Consider the following 19,490-nt stretch of genomic DNA (forward strand, 5'->3'; position numbering starts at 1 on the left):
GAAGAGACCACCAAGCCTCAAGGGAGCTCAGGACCGTCAGAATCAACACAAGAAACTGGAGCTGCAGGGGGTGGGGCATGCCCAGAAAGGCACAGAAAGGAGCAGTTCATGAACTCAAGGCCCAGGCAGTTAGCCAGAGCCCTCACTTCATAGACCCAAACCCTCAGCCCAGGGTTGCGCAGCCAAGCAATGAGGGTGAGTCCCTTCAAATCTCCTCTATCTGCTTGTCCAGGACTTGCAGCCTGTTGTCAGGGGTGGTCAGATTAGTTAGTTCAGAGAGCGGGCTAGTGCCAAGTTGGAGAGTGGTGTTATTTTGTCAAGGACAAGGCAGTGTTCTCTCCCGGGGCTGGGAGTCTGTAGAGGAACTGCCTTCAGATGTTGAGTCCCATCTGTCAGGTGAAAGGCTCTCCCATCTGCGAGGAGGGACTGACCAGAGCAAATGTCCAAGTGAGGGTATGATAACCCTTCTGCCTTCCGTGAGTGCCCAGAGGGCACTAAAGCCTACAAGAGGGCGGGCCTGGGGCTCTCAGAGCTACGTGGGCCGCAGCTCTGAGTTGGTTCCCTGCCTTGAAGTCTCCTAGAGACAGCAGGAACTGGTAAGGGCAGGGACTCCAGGAAGGGATGAGAATGTCCCCATCAGAAACTGCCCTGTTGTTAGTGTGCAGGAATTCTAAGTGTCGGGTGTACTCTGAAGTCACATCCTGTCCCAGCTACCAGCAGCTCCCTCAGAGCAGATGGCATGTCTGCTCCCTGGCATGGGAAGTCAAGAAGGCTGGGTACCCTCCCTGCTTGGACTTCATTTGTTGTAGGCAAGTGGTCTAGCCTTTCGGAAGCCTGGATGACAACTGGACCCCTGCAGATAGTTGGCATCTACCTTTCTCGGAGCTTTCTGTCTTTGGTGGGTGAGGAGTCCCCAGCTACACCACAGAAGCTTTCTGCTTCTAAAGCTAGCTTCTCACCAGAGTGGGAGCTGGAGAAAGCAGTCATTCCCCCGCCAGCTGAGGTACCCTCTGGCGAGCCTGCCGTGGTGTTTTGTGGGATGCGCGTCTCATGACCTGGGACAGAGAAGCTGTATGTCTCATTTCCAAGTGCTCCCATTTTGAAAATGAATAACCTTAGGCCAGGGAAACATGAACCCTACCCTTGGTACCCTCCCCTTACCACAAATCCAGGCTGACCCCTAGGGGCAGGGACATCTGTCAGTGTCTGCCCTCACATCCCCTATTGGGGCCCAGAGTGGGACACTTCCCGTATGTCAGGCCCCTAGTTGTGTCTTAAATGCAGCGTGAAGACCCAAAAGGCATTTCAGCTCTTCTCGTTGAAGACACATGAAGAGAAAGCAAGAGAAATTTTGAGGAGCTAGGAATCCTGGGAGGGAGAGTCTTTTTCTGCCTAGAGACCAGGGGCTCCCTTGACGAAGCACCAAGGCAAATCTGGGAGCTTCAGCGTCAGGGTCTTGTTTCTGTGCTTTCTGGGTCCCAGGAAAGCAGGAGTCACATTGGCCGCTTTATAGACAGGGGAACAAAGGCTGGGCGAGCTGAAGCGATGTGGTCAGGGCAGAGCCTATCCCTTTCCCCAGCACTACAGTCTCCAGGCTCAGAAGGCAACGCTGCCCACATCCCCTGGCCTCTCCAGGAGGCCCATGTTTTCTTCCGACTGAGCCTTCTCAGTGCCCACTTTCACTTCCCAAAATTCAGACTTATTTTCAATCTTGCTGACTTCCTTTGTCACTAAGGACTGGGCCACAGCAGAATGGAGTCGGCCTTTCCCAATACCCTCTTGCACCACCCAGAACTGTGGTCTGCACCCTCCACTGCCTCCCTGACGCTAGCCTTCTCTTGACCCTGACCACACAGTGCTCTGAGCTGCCCCTGCCCATCCTGAGCCACCCAGCCTGGCAGGACTGTGGGAAGCTGGGCCTGGACCCTAGGGCCTGCCTCCCTGTGTCCTGGACTTGAGACTTCATATATATCCCCCTGAACCTCCAGTTCCTTGGGTGAGAAGAGACTCAACTATCTTCCTTTCCTGCTAGGAGAGCCCTCAGGGATTCGGTGGAGCAGAGCCGCATGGAGTTACCAACTGTACCCAAGGCACCAGATGCTGATCTGGGCCTGAATGATCCAAAGCCTTTTTTTTGTTGTTGTTGTTCTTAAGAAGCTAAAATTCTTCAGGGTGTGTGAGTTGAGAAGACCAGAATGATTATGTCAACTACATTAGATTTTAGAAAGCAATGTGGAATTTTCCAGAAAGATCTGTATGATGCACAGGGGATGGTACCCAGAGTCTGGTGCATTCTAGACAGGAGCCACACCTCCCATCCCAGGCTTGCCATCTTAAATGAGGAGGTCAGGGAGCCCTCTGAAGAAGATGATAGTGGCTAACTGATGTACAGGCATGGTGGAGCACTGCCTTGCAGCCGCCTCCCTTGGGAGGGGCATGCCAAGTAGAGGAGGCCGTGCGCAAATGCCTAGAGGCAGAAGAGGGACTGGGGGACAAAGGCCATGTAAGGCAGGAGGACAGAGCATCAAAGCCCCAACGGCGGAAGGGTGACTTTATTCTGAGAAAGGTAGGGAGACACAGGGGACTTTGGAGCATGGAACTGGGGGTGTGGTTCATTTTAGTGGTCTCCTTCAGGATAGAGTGAGCCACCGTGGGGCCAGCAGTAGGTCAGAAGAGACAAGAGAGGCAAAAAGGACTGTCCTGGGGCTTCAGACAGAGGTAGCGCTGGAGTAGGGAAACAAAGTCGAAAGCCTTTGTGGGTGGATCTGATGTCAAGGCAGGGTCAAGCATGACAGAGGCTTCAGCCAAGGGGCAGACATGGGAAGGTGTGGGCCAAACAGGCTCTAGGTGGGATTAGGGGTTCAGGTGTAAACACATCTTGTTGAGATTGCCCAACAGGGGCTAGTGAGTCTGGAGGTGAGGGGAGAGAACCAAACCTTTCCATATCTCACACACACACACACACACACACACACACACACACACACACACACGCACTACACATACTCCTGTGTATTCCTGACTAGCCTCAAGCTTCCATACTGTCTCTGCCTCCTGTGCTGAGGTTGCAGGCATGCACCGGCACTGGACTAGCCAGATGGTGACCAGACTTTTCCAAACCAATGATTTCAAATGACTCTGTCCCAGAGTCCAAACCACTTGCTTAGCCTGGTCTCAGCCTCCCTTCTCTCTGATCTTCTGTTCTTTGCGCCAACCAAAGATCCTTTGCACTCCCCAGGCTGGACGTGTCTGCCCCCAATTTGGTGTCCCAGATGTAAACATCCTTTTACTTCAGCTGTTTCTCCATCTGCAAGAAGGACTTAGTCCCCTTGATTCCAAAAGAGGGTCTGTAAGTTCCTCAGCTTTGAGCTTGGGGATTCCTGGCTACCTGATCTCTGCTTCTTTCTTACCCAGTGAAATCTGGGGTAGTGTGCCTGATATCCCCTCCCCCTCAGTCTTATCTGCCTTCAGGAGTCTCCCATAGTCACTTCCTACTGCTGGTTCAGAATGCAGGTCCCTATACTATCACTTGGAGAGTAAGGCTTCCAACAGACCTGGGTGACCTATGGTGAGCCCCTCCCCTATTCTGATCTTGCTTCTGTAACCTATGTGTGTTGTGGTTTGGTCCCCTTAAAGCCTGGCAAGCACCTGACCCTAAAAGGCACATGGTGTGACCAACAAGCAGATCAGCTGGAGTCAGCTAGGAAGAGGAGCTCAGCCTGTGCTTCTCCAGGTCCTGGGCCTCATTTGCCTCATTGGCAGTTGGCCACCCCTCTCTGGGCCAACACCTCTGTGCACCTTAGCGCCTGGACCACTGAGAGCCAGGTGACCATGGGAGCCACGATGGGTGCCACTTCTGCTTCTGACAGTCACAGCATGTGGATCACAGACTTCCACACTGGAGAGCTGGCTGGGTCAAAGAGCCTGGTTCACACATGGAGGGCTCAAAATACACACTGTAGCCCAGGATGGCCTTAAACTTGGGATCCTCCTTGCTCAGTCTCTGGAGTGCTGGGAATCCGGGTGTGTGCCACCTCATCCAAGGAACACTGGATTCTTTGAAGTGCCTTTCCCACTCCTGCCTAGTGGGCCCAGGGGCAGGAGGTCAAGAGCCGACTGACGGTCCTTGGCCTTGGTGCAGGATGAGAACTCGTTGCTCCTGTTTCTGGCTGGGTGGGCAAGATAGAGCCTGAGTGTGGATGTCTCTGGCTACGCCCTGCTCTAAGTCCTGTGTCCAGATGACTTGTTGGCCCAGACTGCTTTCGTCTCACAGGTGAGGAAACAGGCCGAGAGTGAAAGAGACGGAGTAAGACATTAGTGAGTGGCAGGGCTGGGGCCATTTCCATCTGCTGCCCGGACCTTCAGGGCATTTCCTGTGGGTGCCTCGGTGGGACGTATTCTGAAACCAGGGGCTCTTGGATCAAAGGCAAAGATCTTCTCCCTTAGCCCCCAGAAGTCAAGAATTACACCGGGCTGTCAGTGTTCATCTGTCCCCGCTCTGTGCCTCATTTTCCACCTTTGCCAACCGGCCTTCCCTGCCTGAGGTCCTGCACATCCCTGCTGTAGCCTGTTGCGTGGTTGGTTGTCTTCCCACCAGTGCACCCCGAAACAGAGTTGATATGAGTTCTGCAGGTCTGGGACTCTGTCAAGTCCTAAGACATGCCAGGAAAACTCTCAGAGAGTAGAGGGGAGGGAGCCTTCACAGAAAACAGCCTGTCTGTCTTGGCTCCACCTTCTGAAGGAGCCTATCCCTCTTCATTCCCTAAAGTGTGGGGACACAGTGGATTCTCAAGGCCTTTCCTCTGCCCCAAGGCCAGGTCCCCTCTGTCCTCAACACAGGTACTGAAAGGGAGCGCTTAGTGAGCAGGGGTGACCCTGCATGGCCCCCAAAGGTCGGGAGGTCATCCATTCACAGACTCACCAGCTGCCTGCTGATTATCTGCCCAGTGCTGACACTGGGGACCTGGCTGGGACCAGGCAGAGTCAGCCTTTGCTCTCAGAATTCACAGTAAAGAATCATCAACCCAGAAGTCATGTGAAGGTTGGGGGGCTGGGACCTAAGGACTCTGTGGGAGTGAGCTGTGGGGGGGGGGCTGGAGGATTTGGGGACTTGTGCAGGGAGGGAGTGGACAAAGCTGAGAGCTGCAGGCACGAGCAGGAGACAATTAGGTGGATTTGAGGTGGGAAGAGCTGAGGGCTTGTGCAAAGGCCCTAAGGTAGGAGGAAGCTGAGGAAATTCCAGCAAACAAAAGAGGGTCAGCAGATCTGAAACCTCCAGGGATAGCAGAGGTAGGCAGATGTAACCTTGCAGGGTCAGTAAAGGGGTTTCCAGACCAAGTGAGAAGGGGCCTTGGCAACCTTCCAAATGTCTCGTGGCACAGATAGAGAAACTGAGACTATTTTGGGCTAGGGATATGGCCAGGTTGAGAATAAGTAGGGAGGAGACCCAGGATTAGTTCTGTAGCCTCTTGACTGCCCAGGCTTCTTTCTGTCTCAGGAGTGGCCGGAGAAGAGGGGGATGGTTGACGTTAGCAAAATATCTGCTTGAGTCAGGGTCCGGGGGAACACATGTCACTAGTGGGTCCCTGGGCCAAGACCAAGGCCTGGCCCTAGAAATTCCTTCCACAAAGACAGAAAGAGGAACCTAGGGGAGCTATTTGACCAACATCTCCAGCCTTCCCATATTTTCTCATCCCAAGTCTCTGTGGCGACTCTTGTGACAGTCCCCATCTGTGGGCGTCCAGAGGGGGTGACAAATGTAGTCACAGCCTCCTGGTTCCCACTGTAGGGCTCTCCTTAGGTCACACGCGATTCAGGTTATAGCCATCTGGCAAGGTAGTGAGCGGTCCTTCCTGCAGTCTACCTGCAATCTGCCTAGCTGCTGAGTTTCCATTTCCCTTACTGGGGATGTGGAGAGGCTCTGTGATGCTGACGCTCCATCTGGGAGATGAACTGTGAGGTAGGAGGCTCCGAGAGGAGAGGAGCGAGGCTGGGGTGTGTGGAGGGGTGGGGTGGTGAAGGCAGCTCTCCACGAACAACGACGTCCTTCTGGCCAGCCCAAGGACAAACGCTTCCTGAGAGGCAACTGTTCAAGGGCCGAGCAGCAGCAAGCTCTAGCAGAGAGCCCAAGGCCTCAGTTCCCCTGTGGTCTCCTCTCTGCGTTCCAGCCCACAGAACCTGGTTCAGAGAGCTGGGGTGAACCGCAGGAAGAGGCCACTAAGTTTAACAACAGCTCGTCAGATGCGGGAGAGGCCGGCTGCTGCCTCGGACTGCGCAGGCTCAGGGAGAAAGCCCACCTGAACCAGATTCGATTTTTTAAAACCATGCTAGGACTGGAATTCAGGCTGGTGCTACATCTGCAGTCCTGGAGCTAGCGCTGGCAGCTTTGTCTGGAGGGACCATCACTCTTCTGTGGGACCAAGAACCCGTGAGCTTAGTGTGGACCGAGGTCCCAGTGAGACTGGCATGATTTGAGGGCCTACTGTGTGTCAGACACCCTGCAAGGGCTTTCCCCCATACTGCGTTAAGAGTCAGGTTTAGCTGTTAAGGTCATGCAGTTGACCAGATGTAGTGCAGGGGGTGAGTGCAGGAGGCTGGCTACGGAGCCTCACTCCTAATATTTTGATGCGTAGGTGAACGACAGGCTTTGAGGGGCTTCGAGAAAGCGCACTGGCTAAGGGGAAGGGTAGTTGGACCTAGGACCCAGATTTCCTGCCATTTGTCTGCCCTCTCTGGGCCTCTGTTTCCCCTCTTCTGAGATGGAGAAGTTGGGGAAGATGATTTCAAGTTGGGGGGTCTAAGCCAGCGTTGGTTTTCCTCCTCTTTTAGAAGACAAAGTCCTGGCTGACTGAAGAATTGACCAGCTAACCTATCTGACAAGACCTCGTCGGGGATATGACCTCAGATTGGATGTCTTGTCTATGAGCCACTCCGTGGACACCTGTTTCTTAGCAGGCAGGAAGGCAGGGCCCTGGGCTTTGTGGCTCTGAGACAGGGCTCTTCAAGTGGCAAGAAACCCAGCCCCAGGAGATGGAGGGATGTAAAAAGGGCTTCAGGCCTGACTGAACCCAGGTCCCTGTGGTGCTGTCCATGACCACTTGGGGCTGGGAGATTTTCAGTGGCCAAGTTCAGGTCCCTCTTGCCGCACCTGCACCTGTGGGGGAGATGGGGAAGGGAGAACCGTTTCTCAGAGGACATGGGATGCGGTGCAAGGCAGGAGGAAGGGTGACACAGGTCCCCGCGCATGGAAGTGCTGCCGTGTGGTTGGAGAACAGCCCTTGCCCAGCTCACCTTGTACCTCTGAGGCTAAGGCACAACTGAAATGGGTTCCTCGAGGAATCAGGCCCCTAAGCCAAGGGCACAAAACCTGGGGAGATGGTGTGATAAGGGGACCTTGGGTAATATGGAGGTGTCCTGTTCAGAAGGAGCCCAGGCGGCGAAGCTGGAGTTGTACACTGGACCACATTGAAGGCCACATCCCAACACCCTAGCTGTCCCCTTCAAGTCTCCGAGTTTGGGGAAACAAGGATTCATTGCTCCACCACCTTCCATGGCTCCACAAACCCCAAAGGTCCTCAACCTGTGGGTCACAATTCCTTTAGGGTCAAAGGATCCTTTCACAGGGGTCGCATAATAGATCTTTACATTACAATTCATAACAGTTGCAAAATTACAGTTGTGAAATAGCAACAAAATAACTTTATGGTTGGGGTCACCACAAGATGAGGAATTGTATTAAAGGGTCGCAGCCTCAGGAAGGTTGAGAAGAACTGCCATAGCCCATTCAAGAGCCATGACCCCGTTCCAAGTTAGAACCTGGGTCAGTGGCACTATTGTTCTGTCTGATTCCCTGGCAGACACACACAGCCGCCCCTGCCCCTTCTGCTCACTCCCAAGGTACCAGGAGGCCACCAGTGGAATGGGCAGTCTCTAGAGAGTGACACACACACACACTCTCTCTCTTATTTTTCAAGACAGGGTTTCCCTGTGTAGCCTTAGAGCCTGTCCTGGAACTCACTCTATAGACCAGGCTGGCCTCAGACTCACAGTGATCTGCCTGCCTCTGCCTCCTAAGTGCTGGGATTAAAGGCGTGCGCCTGGGGTGGGTTTCTGTGAGCACACCGGATTTTTCTCTCCCCTCCTCTCTCATGACCTCACCTCCCCCTCCACTCTCTTTCCCTATCCTTTCCTTTTCCTCTTCTTCTCCTTTCTGGGACAGAGTCTCTTTCTGAAGCCCAGGCTGTCCTCAAACTCAGGACACTCCTTCTGAGAGCCAGGATCACAGGCTGTGCCAGCAGGCTGGCATGGAGCTCTTTGGGGCCAATTTGTTCCGCATCCCCCGGCCAGCCACACCAAATAAACTAGGGCTTTGGAGCCAGGCAGATCTGGGTTTGAATGCTCCTGCAGCCTATATGGCTGTGTGATGTTCTGCATGGCATTTCGTCTCCCCAAGATAGCACTTTCTGACCCGTACAAGCAGAGCCACATATGACACAGAGTTACCGGCAGGCCCTCAGCAGCCCTCAGTATTTATCCAATCCACCCATCCTACCTGATCTGACTCAGGCAGGCAGGGCCCGTCTCCCCCGTGCCTGGCACACAGTAGGGGCTACGGAGGGAGGGCTCACCAGGCAGTTTCTCTGTGCCAACCAGACCCGTGCTCCCCACCTCAGCCCTTTGTGAGTGAGGCAGGGGGAGCCCTAGGGCACTACCCCATTCTGTGAAGCTGACCTGGAGTCCAGCATCAATAAATTACTGGTGAGTTCAGGTGACGGGACAGATCCAGTGTCAGCTTCCTTTGTGTCCCATAGGAAGCCTCCAGGCCCCCTTCCTCAGCCTCCCCCACGGAGGGCTCCATCTGTCACCTTGATGGTACACCCATCTGCCCCGCGTCGGGATGGCATCTCACAAAGCTTCTGCCAAGCCGGCGCTGGCTCCATCCTACAGGTGAGGAAACTGAGGCCACATGAAGGGGGTGACTCGCCGGCCTTGCTTCTCTGTCGCCTCAGAAGTCTCAGTTACAAGACAAGTGCACTGTGTGCGCACACATTTAGGGTTTCCTTACCGCTTCGTTTCTTCTTGGGAGCTTGAGGCAAAGTGCTCACAGCTCAGGCTGGCCTCAAACTCAAGGTTGTCCTATCTGTGCCTCCCAAGTGCTGGGATTGCAGATGTGTGCCACCCTACAGGCTGAAACTCATTCCTTCACCATTGTGGACATTAGAGATTACAGTAGGACAGGACTGAGTCCCTGTTCTGAACACACATCCCAGTGGTGAGATGCCTAGGAGTGAAGGCACAGGTGTCACAGTGGAGGGAGCTTCTGAGTTTGGGAAGGCAGACCCAGCAGGGAAGGGGATGAGGGGCTCCTCCAGGGAAATGATATTTGAACGAAACCCCTGAATAAGTTACTTTCGGTATGGCCTTAAGTTTTCACTTCTGGAAAGGTGGCTGTTGGACCTAAGGGGCTGTGAATGTGGGCGGAGCTTTTCCACCTGACTCTGCACCCATAGACAGTGAAGCCCACTGCAGAAGTGGACACCTAACCGCCCTTCTCCTGTTCCTTGCCCTAAGGACTTCTATCTTACTACTGGCCCATGGGTTTCCCAGGTATTTTCAGGCCAGATTTCCTGCCTCACTGATGGCCTTTGAGTTTGAAATCTCAATCTACTAGTCTCAGCCTGGGAGTGTGTAGTGACATTTCATTTGCATTTTAATAAATAAAGCTTTGCCTAAAAATCAGGAAAGTAAAACTGTCGCACTGGCCAACCTTACAGACCAGGCAGCAATGACACATGCCTTTAATCCTGGTAGCCTCACTAGTTACCATAGAAATCAGGTGGTAGAGGTGCATGCCCTTAATCCCAGAACTAGAGAGAAGTGTAAGACAGGAGGAGACGGCTCTCAGTCTCAGTCTCATTCTGAGATTCCAGGAGGCAGGATGGCCATTTTCGGACTGAGGTCGAGGTAAGAGCCAGTGACTGGTGCTTTGCTTTTCTGGTCTTCAAGTTGAACCTCAGTATCTGTTTCTGAGTTTTTATTAATCGTGCATCAGGAGAGTTTGCCTAGCCTACATATTGTCCTGGTTTTGATCCTTAGCACCCCATAAACTAGATGTGATGGTGCACACCTATCATCCTGGCACTTGGAAAGTGAAGTCAGGAAGGAGTTCAAGGTCATTCTCAGGTACACAGTGAGTTCGAGGACAGCTTGAGACTTTATGTCGAAAAAAAAAATGCAGTTAGTGTCAAGAAGGCTGAGCAGTGTCCAGCCCACTTACTACTGATTTCCCATACCCAGTGATTGGTTGACACTCAGAGGATGCTAGAACAAATATCCAGATGAAGGGCTGATGGGCATAATAATAGCAGGAGCTAGTATTTGGCAGTTTCTCATTTGTTCACAGTCCTGTGAGCTGGAGGCTATCATCAATATCCCCATGTTGCCGGCATTCAAAACTGAGGTTACAGATAAGGGACTTATGTCACCAAGAGTAGCATTAGGAGAATGACAGATGTTGATGGTAAGGTAGTAGACACTACAGAGTTCAGTCCGGCTTCATTCATTCATTCTTCATGCATGCATACATCCAATAATTATTTACTAAGCCACAACCCTTATCCTGGGAAGAGGGTAGAGGGCGTTGCACTTGCAATTGTGGGTTCAGAGTCAACACTTGGGAAAAGCTAGTGGTCCATCAGTGACCAGAAATACTTGAGTCAGCTGAGGGGTGAGAAACCCAGGTGGCCTGGCAAACTGGCAGGGAGATACTAAGGTGGAGGTGGCTTGATAGACTGGTGCCAGGCATGGTGCTAGCTACTGTAGCCCTCTGGAGGTGGGCCTCCGTCAGCACCCGTCTCACTTGACTGGTAGCCGAAGCCAGGAGCTTCCTAGGACAGCCTTACGGGCCACATGGCCATTGTTTGTACATAGTCCTGTACCATCCTGGACCCGGGAGAGCTCAATGACAGGCAGGTGATACAGGCTAGACAAAGCCAGTGTTCTGAGAACCAGATTCTTTCCATTTGGGGATTTGGTTTATTCGTCTACTGACTTAGTGACCTCATGTATTGCTAGTACTACTGGAAGGGGCTGTAAGTCTGGGGTTTGGACATCTGGACCAATAACTAAACAAACAAACAAACAAAAAGAAACAACAACAACAACAAAAAAAACCCAGGGCAGGGACTGAAGAGATGGCTCAGAGGTTAAGAGCACTTGCTGCTCTTGCAGAGAATGTGGTTTCAGTTCCCAGCACCCACATGGAGTCTTATATCCTTCTGGAACTCCAGTTCCAGGGGATCTGGTACCCTCTTCTGGTCTCTTAAAGTTATTACATGGATCCGGTACACACATACATACAGGCAAACCTTTCATATACATAAAATAAATGCACCTCAAAAAACAACAACAGAGCATTTCACGAGTTTTTGACTAGTGTTCAGGTCAACTTCCTTTGGCTCCTTAACAGGTGTCTGGAAGGGGAGTTAACTGCTCCAGGGCCATGGATGTGGTGGTGGGGGGGCTAAGCCTTCATTCTCTGGGACAGATGCCATTGACAGGAACAGGCCAAAGATCCAGGGATCTGTTTCCACAGCGGTAGGGATAGGCAGAAGGTCACCCTCACCCCAGGGCTCAGCCATCTCCTGTCTCTTTGCTGCACCTTTTGGTGCCTGGTGTCAGGGAGCTGGCCCTGTGGAGCGGCCCAGGCTTCTGGTCATGTAGCCTTGGAGCTGTACCGCAGTCTCTAAGGCATTCCTATGGATCTAGGATACAATCCAAAGATTCCTCCCTGGACCTCAACATTCCTGCCTTCTGCTAGGCATAGTGAGTGGCACATACCTTTAACCTCAGTACTAGGGAGGCAGAGGTGGGTGGATCTCTGTGAGTTCGAGACCAGCCTGGTCTAATAGAAAGTCCCAGACCAGTCAGGACTATACACTTAGACCAATTTAAGAAACAGGAGACAGCCAGGCAGTGGTGGCACATGCCTTTAATCTTAGTACTTGGGAGGCAGAGGCAGGCAGATCTCTGTGAGTATGAGACCAACCTGGTCTACAAAATGAGTTCCAGGATTAGCTCAATAGCTACTGAGAAACCCTGTCTGGAAAAACCATGAAAGAAAGAAAGAAAGAAAGAAAGAAAGAAAGAAAGAAAGAAAGAAAGAAAGAAAGAAAATAAGACTCCTGCTTTCCAATCCCCTCTCTGCTCACCAATTCCAGTTTCTAAAAGATGGTACTTCTTTCCTGCCAAGAGCTTTAGGGAAATGTTCTGGGTTTGGGTTCGTTGGTTGTTTTTTTTGAAGCAGGGTCTCTCTTTGTAGTCATGGCTGTCCTGGAACATTTTTGTTTGTTTGTTTCCTTTGTTTTCATTTTTTAAGACAGGGTCTTTCTATATAGCCCAGGCTTCCCTAGAACTCATTTTGCATACCAGTCTGGCCTCTAACTCACAGAGATATATCTGTCTCTAACTCCTGAGAGCTGGGGTTAAAGGTATGTGCTACTACATCTGGTTTCAAAAAAAATTAAAATTACCTTTATATATTTCGGGGAGGGCAGTGAGACATGCCACATGGAGGTCAGAGGACAACTTGCAGGAATTGGTTCCCTTTGGCAACCACGTGGGTCCTGGGTATTGAACTTGGGTCATCCAGATTAGTCATCCAGCTTGCTGAGCCATCTTGCTGGCCCCATCTCACTTCGGGGCTTTTGCTGTTCCCTCTTCCTGGAAAGCTTTTTGCTCAGATCTTGGTATGTCTGACTCCAAGATACCTGCTATTTAAGGCACCTCTCCAAGCCTACCTCCTCAGAGGGGCCTGCCTAACCCCTAAGAATAGCAGTCACTTCCTGCATTATTTACTTCCATAGTACCCTGTTTCCATCACGGCCCCTTTCCTGCAATTTCGAGGACTGACAGCTGGTTTATTTGAAGGCCATTCATCCCACCCATTGAAGAGTTTCAGGAGAGTGAGACCTTGAGAAGCCCGTGAACATGTTCCCACCAATGTTTGCAGAGTGAGTGAAATACCAAAAAAGCATCAGTAAAGCGCATGTCCTACCTTTAATACTTCGTGGCCCCCATGAAGAAGTGGGCATTTCCTGGGCATCTTACATAACAGATACCCTCTCACCCAATATACATGGCACGCTGCCTATCCCACAGATGATAAAGTTGGGGTCAATCAGCCAAGGTGGAAGCTGTCGGGCAGAACCTGGAAGCATGAAACATGCTACCGCAGGTCCCAACAGGATTCAATTCCAAGTCTGGTTCTGCACAAGGTTCACCAGACACACTAACCTCAGCTCAGGACTGAAAATCAGGCATTTAGGGTCTGAAAAGCAGGCAAAGATCTAGACTGATGGAGAGGGGCATGGCTTAGTGGTTATTCAAGTGGGTTCAGATGAGGTCCCCACCATCTACAGGATGCCCTCACTCAGTGATCATGAGCACTGCCAGGCAGAACACTTTGGCTCTCAGAAAGGGAGCCAGCTGTGGAATACCTGCATCCCGGCAAAGGCAGATAGAAGCCCCCAGACCGCAGCGATGGTCATCTTTGGCTAAAAGGACTCCTCAGAACCCCAGTGGAGTCCAAGCTCTCTCGAAGCTGGCTAAGCTATGGAAACTGGCCTTGAACCTGATCTTTCTGCCTCCTTTACCACCACACCCAGCTCCCAGTGGCCACCTCCTTAAAGTGGGTATGGTGGCACAGATCCAAAAAGAGATCTTGAGAAGAGAAAAAGGAAAAGTGAGTGTGGAGTTGTTGGTGTATATAAAGTAACATGGAATGTAAATTATCTAAAAATAATCGATGTGACATGCAGGGAGGTTGGAACTTGGAAGACCCCTTAGGTTTTTCCAGCATCGATTGGCACCTACTGTGTGCCAGCTGCTGTGCCAGGGCTGGGAAATTCGGGGATGAGTCAGATAGGGCCCTGAGCATCTGGGTCCTCTGATTGGAGGGGTAGGAAGAGTGAGCTGTAGCTCCCACCTGAGAAGGGAAGGTCTGTCTGTGTGTGAAACCGTGACGGGTGCCAGGCAGAACTAAGCAAAAAACCCACTCCTTCCTCATGACCTTGAGCAGAACAGGCCCAACTCTCCAATCCCCAGAACCTGCTGGAAGATAGAGATGTCTTCACAGCAGCCAGGGCCTAGCACCCAATAGTCCCAACGACTCAGGTACGGGTACCTAGTAGTTCTGAGGCAGTAAATGATCCTGTTCTGGGACTCAACTCTTGAGTGATAGCAAACCTGTAAGAGTGACCTGGGGATACCGGGGGTGGGGGTGGGGTGGGGTGGGAGTGGTGGTGGCCTCCAGGGAACAGCAGAAAGGTAGATAGTGCAGTAATTTCTTAGGTCCTGATAAGAAAGGAAGGCAGAAATCCTGGAGAATTGGCCTGAACTTTTACTTATGCTTGTAATTTCATGGAGGTGGGAAGAAGCTCTATACTGGTCAGATCTGCTCAGGTACGAGGGGTTGCGAAGTTTGTTCACCCAGGGATTCTAGGTCAAGGTGCACCAGGGAAGGTCAGGCTTCCCAGCACGGGCTTGTGGGTGTGTCAAGGTCTTCAGTGGCGCCTTGAGGTTGGCTTTAGTGAGGCCACGGGACAAGGTGACTTCTGTAGGGCCTGGGGCTGCCCACCCCCACGTCCATCAAGGCAAGGGCGGCCAATCTTCGGGTAATTCAGATGAGGCAGAAAGAGAGGAAGTTTGGGGGCCCAAAGGGTGATGACTTGGGGTTCCCCAGCGGGAACGATTCTGTTCTGGCACCCGGCTGACACTGACACCAGAGAGGTCAGGCCAATTCCGGAAGGGACGGAGGGAGGGAGAAGAGCCTGTCCACACCGCCCAAATCGGGCTACCTCGGCTAGGACGACCCAACCCAGGAGGCCGGGGACGCTGGTCGCTGGGCGAGGATCTGTGCCCTACTCCCAGCGGGACAGCCAGCCCGTCCCGGCAGAGCGCGGCCTTAGGTTGTAGGCTGGGGCGGCCAGATGGAACGCGGTCCCTAGCTGGGTACTGCGCGCCTGCGGCTGCTGCCCTCCGGCCGCTGCGGGTGCAGCGGCCCCCGTGCCCCCAGGGGCCCGGCCGGGCGGGGCTGGGCTGGGCGCGCGGGCGCGGGAGGGAGGGGGGACGGGCGGCGGCGCAGGCTGCGCCGCTCTAACAGGTGGGATCCCGCGGCGTGGTGGAGGCGGGCGCGGGAGGAGGAGGAAGAGCAGCGGCAGTGGGAGCCCGAGCCGGAGCAGGAGCAGGATGAGCCGCACAAGCTGACAGCCACCGCTGCCGCCCGCGCCCAGGCTCGGTCTCGCTCCCCGCGCCCGGGGCCGCTCCCCGCCTCCCGCCTCCCCTGGCCGCCCGCGGGGCGGCCCGCCCCCTCTGCACCTCCGGGCCCGGAGCTGCCTCCATCGCTCCTGCATCCCGGCCGGGGGGAGGAGGAGGCGGAGCAGGAGGCGAGCCGGAGCCGCCGCCGCCAACGCCGCCGCCGCCGCCCGAGCAGGACAGAGCGCGCCGCAGCCCCGCGCGTCCGGCCGCCGCCCGCGCCCATCCAGCAGCCGCGCCGAAGCCACAACGCGGGACAGCTCGGGCTGCGGCGCGCCCCTGCCCAGCCCGGCCCGGCCCAGCCCAGTCCCAGCACCGGGCGGCCCGGTGGCCGGCCCGCCCCCGAGGGCGCCGGGCGCGGCGAGAGGATGCCGAAGCCGACGCTGCTGCTGCGCGGGGGCTGGGAGCGTGAGCGCAGCCCCGGGGACTCGGAGCTGGGCCGCCAGTTCCGGGACTGGTGCCTGCGCACCTACGGCGACTCGGCCAAAACCAAGACTGTGACACGCAGCAAATACCAGCGGATAGCCGAGGTCCTGCAGGGCGGCGGCGGGACCGGCGCGGGCAGCGGCCCGGCGGCCGGCGAGAAAGGCAAGTTCCAGTTCTGGGTGCGCTCCAAGGGCTTCCGCCTGGGCAGCGGCCGGGAACCCAAGATGGGCCAAGTGGTGTATGTGCCGGTCAAGACGGGCTCGGTGAGTGCGCGCGCGGCGGCTGCGGGCCAGTCCCGTGGCAGGGCTCGGGGCGGGCGGGGGCGGGGTGGGGGTGTGGGTTTGGGGTTGGGGGGGGGCGGGGGCGGGGTGGGGGTGTGGGTTTGGGGTTGGGGGGGGGCGGGGGCGGGGTGGGGGTGTGGGTTTGGGGTTGGGGGGGGGCGGGGGCGGGGTGGGGGTGTGGATGTGTGTCCGAATGGTGTGTTCTTGGGGTTGTCGGTGTGTCTAATCCACCCGGGCGCGCGCGTTCTGCTCACCAACCCTCCCTGGACAGCCTGGGCAGCGCTCTGGGTTTGGGGTGTCCCTGCCCCCCTCTGCGCCGCTACCCGGGCCGTGGCTGTGACGGGCGGGCTGTCCCGGGCTGCTAACCACAAAAAATTAAGAAAAAAAATACACTCCCAACTCGTCCCCCCACCCCCCCCCCCCCCCCCCCCCCCCCCCCCCCCCCCCCCCCCCCCCCCCACCAACCGGCGGCTGCTCCGGAGCTCTAGCCTCCCCCCCACCCGCCTCGGGGCCGCCTGTCCCGGGCGCCTCGCGCTCCCGCCCCCGGGCCGGCTGGGCGGTGTGTGTGCTGTGTGTGTGTGTGTGTGTGTGTGTAAGGTGGTGCTGCGGGGGTGGGGAGCCAGGGGCAGAGGCGGGACGGGTAGTCCGCTGGGCCTCCACGCACCAGGGGAGGGGGCCAGCCTTGGCACTGTCGCCCCGACCCCACCCGGCGCTGGCCCGGGGAGGGGCAGCAGGAGCCGCAGCCTGGCGCAGGAGCAGCCTCCCAAGGGTGGGTGGGGCGTCCCCGCCGCCCCCCGGGCCCCGCGCTCCCCCCACCATGGGACAGGGGCGACATGACCTATCCATCCTCTCCCCTCCCCCGTCCCCCGGGCCGGCCCGGGTGGCGCTGGGGAGGGGGCGGGTAACCGCAGCCCCGGGGAAGGAGGAGGCCAGTGGCCGGGCGGGGGCGTCCCCTTCGGCCCGGGGCGCCCTGGAGAGGGCGTGCGGCTGGGGCCCCGCAGCTCCCCCCGCCGGGACCTCATTGTTCTGCAGAGGGTGGGGGCTGGGGGGGGCAGCTGTTCTTGGGGCACTGCTGAGCTTTGAACTTTCCGTCGCCCAGACCTTCGGGTAGTCTGTTCTGTCCCCGGCCCGGGCCAGCCTAGCTTTCCTCCCCGCCGCCCCTCCCTGGCCTCGCCCGGCCGGAGCGCTAGAGCCCGGCCGCCCCGCGCCGGCCTCCCTCCTCCCTGCTCCCCCGCTCCCCCCTCCGCGCTCCTCCCCCGTCCGGCGCGCCCGCCCTGCGCTCAGCCCTGTCCCCGGCCGGAGCGGGCTCTTCACACACAATTGATTCGGTCGTTACGAAAAGTGCACTTGTCCCCTCCCCCTCCCCCTCCGGCGGCCGCCCGGGCCGGGCCCGCGGGGTGAGGGGACCGCGAGGGAGGGAGGCGGGAGGCAGGGAGCGGAGCCCGAGGCGCCTCCCCCCCGCGCCCAGGGGACGGGGCTGCAGGCCGCGGGGAGTGGGAGCCGCGAGCGCGGAGGGCGGGCGGCCCATCTGCGAGGAGCGCTGATAACCGCGCCGCTGCCGCTGAGGCCGCCAGCAGCCCATCTGCGCCGCTGCCGCCTCCGGCCGGACAGGGAACAGGGGGCAGGGCCGAGGGGCGCGCCCACCGGCTTCCCGGAGCGGGAGATTGGGCCACGTCCCTGCGGCGCGGGTCACAGAGACCCCCCAGCGCAAACGGACACTCGCCTCCAAACCCAGGGAGTCTGGGTCATTGTCCCCCTGCTCCGATGGGCCAACGATGACCTCCCTCAACCAAATCACTGTCCATTTGCCCTTATGGGGCAGGTGAGCTGTCACCTCCCACAAGCACACTAGGTCAGCCCTTCCCACCCTGCCAGTTTGGGACTTCCACTTGCTTCTCCCCATCCTGAGCTAGCCCTTCCTCCCCCAGGTGGTTTTTCCCAGGGCAACTACCCACTAGCCCTGTAGTTAGATCCTTGCCTTCAGCCTTCAGGGCTTCCCAGGTCAGTCCCCACCTCATCTTTCTCCTGGCTAACCTTCCCATCAGCTTAGAGTCTTGCCCCAACTCCTTTTTAGGTAAGATCCTCAGTCCACCCGCTATTGGAGTTCAGGTGTGGTGATGCTCCCACACCTGGCAGCTGGTTGACTGGCTCTCTGTGGGTCACCCACTGCCTTAGGGAGTGGGAATCGTGAGGCAGTTTGTCCATCCCTTTATTTCACACAGCTGACACCGCGGAATACCCCCTTCTCATCCCCTAGCAGAAGCCGGTGCTAGGCTTGGGCTCAGGTCCTGCCTGAGCTAACTAGATAGCTGGCTGCTTCAGCCCTTTCCCAGTCCCAGTCTGTCTCCCTTGCCTGCCTTTCACAGCAGGGACCTGACAAGCCTCCACCCTGGCTCTAGACCAATAATAAACCTTCCCCAGGGGAACACCTGCCTGGGAGGCAGAGAAACGGGACCCAGGCCTCCCTGCCCAGGCTGCCGGGAGGATGACAAACACAACAGGCATGCCCTCCTGTGACAGCCTGCCCCTCCAGTTCCCCGTGCCTGCTTGCCTGGCCTGCTTGTCCCCAGAGAACCTGTTAGTTACCTGCCTGCCACATGCCTAGCCAACCAGAGCCAGCCATTGGAGATGTCCAGAGTGCTGCCACCCCATTTCCAAGTATTTTCCTGGGGTGCTGTTATCATTTTTCCATTTCCATTTTCCTTTTCGCTGATCTAAGGAGCAGACCCTGCTGGGAATTCTGAGGCAGCCACGGCCTCTTCCTAGGAGGGGCTGAATGGGACCTTTTTGAAAGCTGTAAAGGTCGTCCCTCCGCCTTTACTGATCCACACGCATACACACGTGCACGTGCATACACACATGTGCAGGCATGCACATGGAAATTAAAGTTGTCATTGCTTCTGGTGTCAGTGGGAAAGATTCTGTAATTTGTCTTGGGTGGGTTCTTGTGAAGGTCATTGGGCCATAAACCTTTGTCTATGACATTTATTTGGTGTCTCCAGGCCTTGGGGTAGACCCTGCGCCATTGAGATGAGCACTGGGCATTTGGAGTGGGTGGCTTCTCCTGGGACACCCAGCAAGGAAGACAGGTGTGGCTGACAAAGTGGTAAAGTCTGCAGAGACTCCAGAGGGAGGGCAGAGAATCGAGGAGCCAGAGATAAGCCCACGGGTGGCTTCAGTGATCCGAGAGTGACCGTCATATGTGACCTCTCTCTTCTCCCCCACCCCAGGTCCCCTTCCCTCCCCCTACAGTTCACTGAAGAGCTGTCTGTGGTCAGGGCTCTTTCCCCAGTTTCCAGGCCGGCCTCAGGTCGATGATCTGACACTTGTCCTGTCCCATCTGGCCCTGAGCTTTTCTGGGTGTGTGTGACAAAGGCTTAATCTGTCCGGACGGGGCAGGGCAAAGAGGAGGGCGCAGGGAATTACACTCAGCAGGGCCTCCTGCAGCTGGGGCCCATGTGGGGGGTGGGG

At 56.1% G+C, this 19,490-nt stretch overlaps 1 protein-coding gene across 4 annotated transcripts in view; it reads left to right on the plus strand.

The window, feature by feature from the left end:
* The first annotated feature begins 14,070 nt into the window (after positions 1-14,070).
* The window catches only part of Nol4l (nucleolar protein 4 like), a 122,297-nt gene continuing 116,877 nt past the window's right edge, over positions 14,071-19,490 (plus strand). For 3 of the 4 annotated variants that reach the window (XM_050151178.1, XM_050151179.1, XM_050151185.1), the window contains exon 1: positions 15,681-16,001. In XM_050151178.1, coding sequence (XP_050007135.1) covers positions 15,681-16,001 — 321 coding nt within the window. Of the gene's footprint in view, positions 14,173-15,680; positions 16,002-19,490 lie in introns of those variants that run through there. The other variant, XM_050151180.1, reaches the window with a different exon arrangement.

This window comes from Alexandromys fortis, unplaced genomic scaffold, assembly GCF_014885135.2.
Source record: "Alexandromys fortis isolate MF-2015 unplaced genomic scaffold, M_Fortis_MF-2015_v1.1 scaffold_27, whole genome shotgun sequence".
NCBI classification, from domain to species: Eukaryota; Metazoa; Chordata; class Mammalia; order Rodentia; family Cricetidae; genus Alexandromys; species Alexandromys fortis.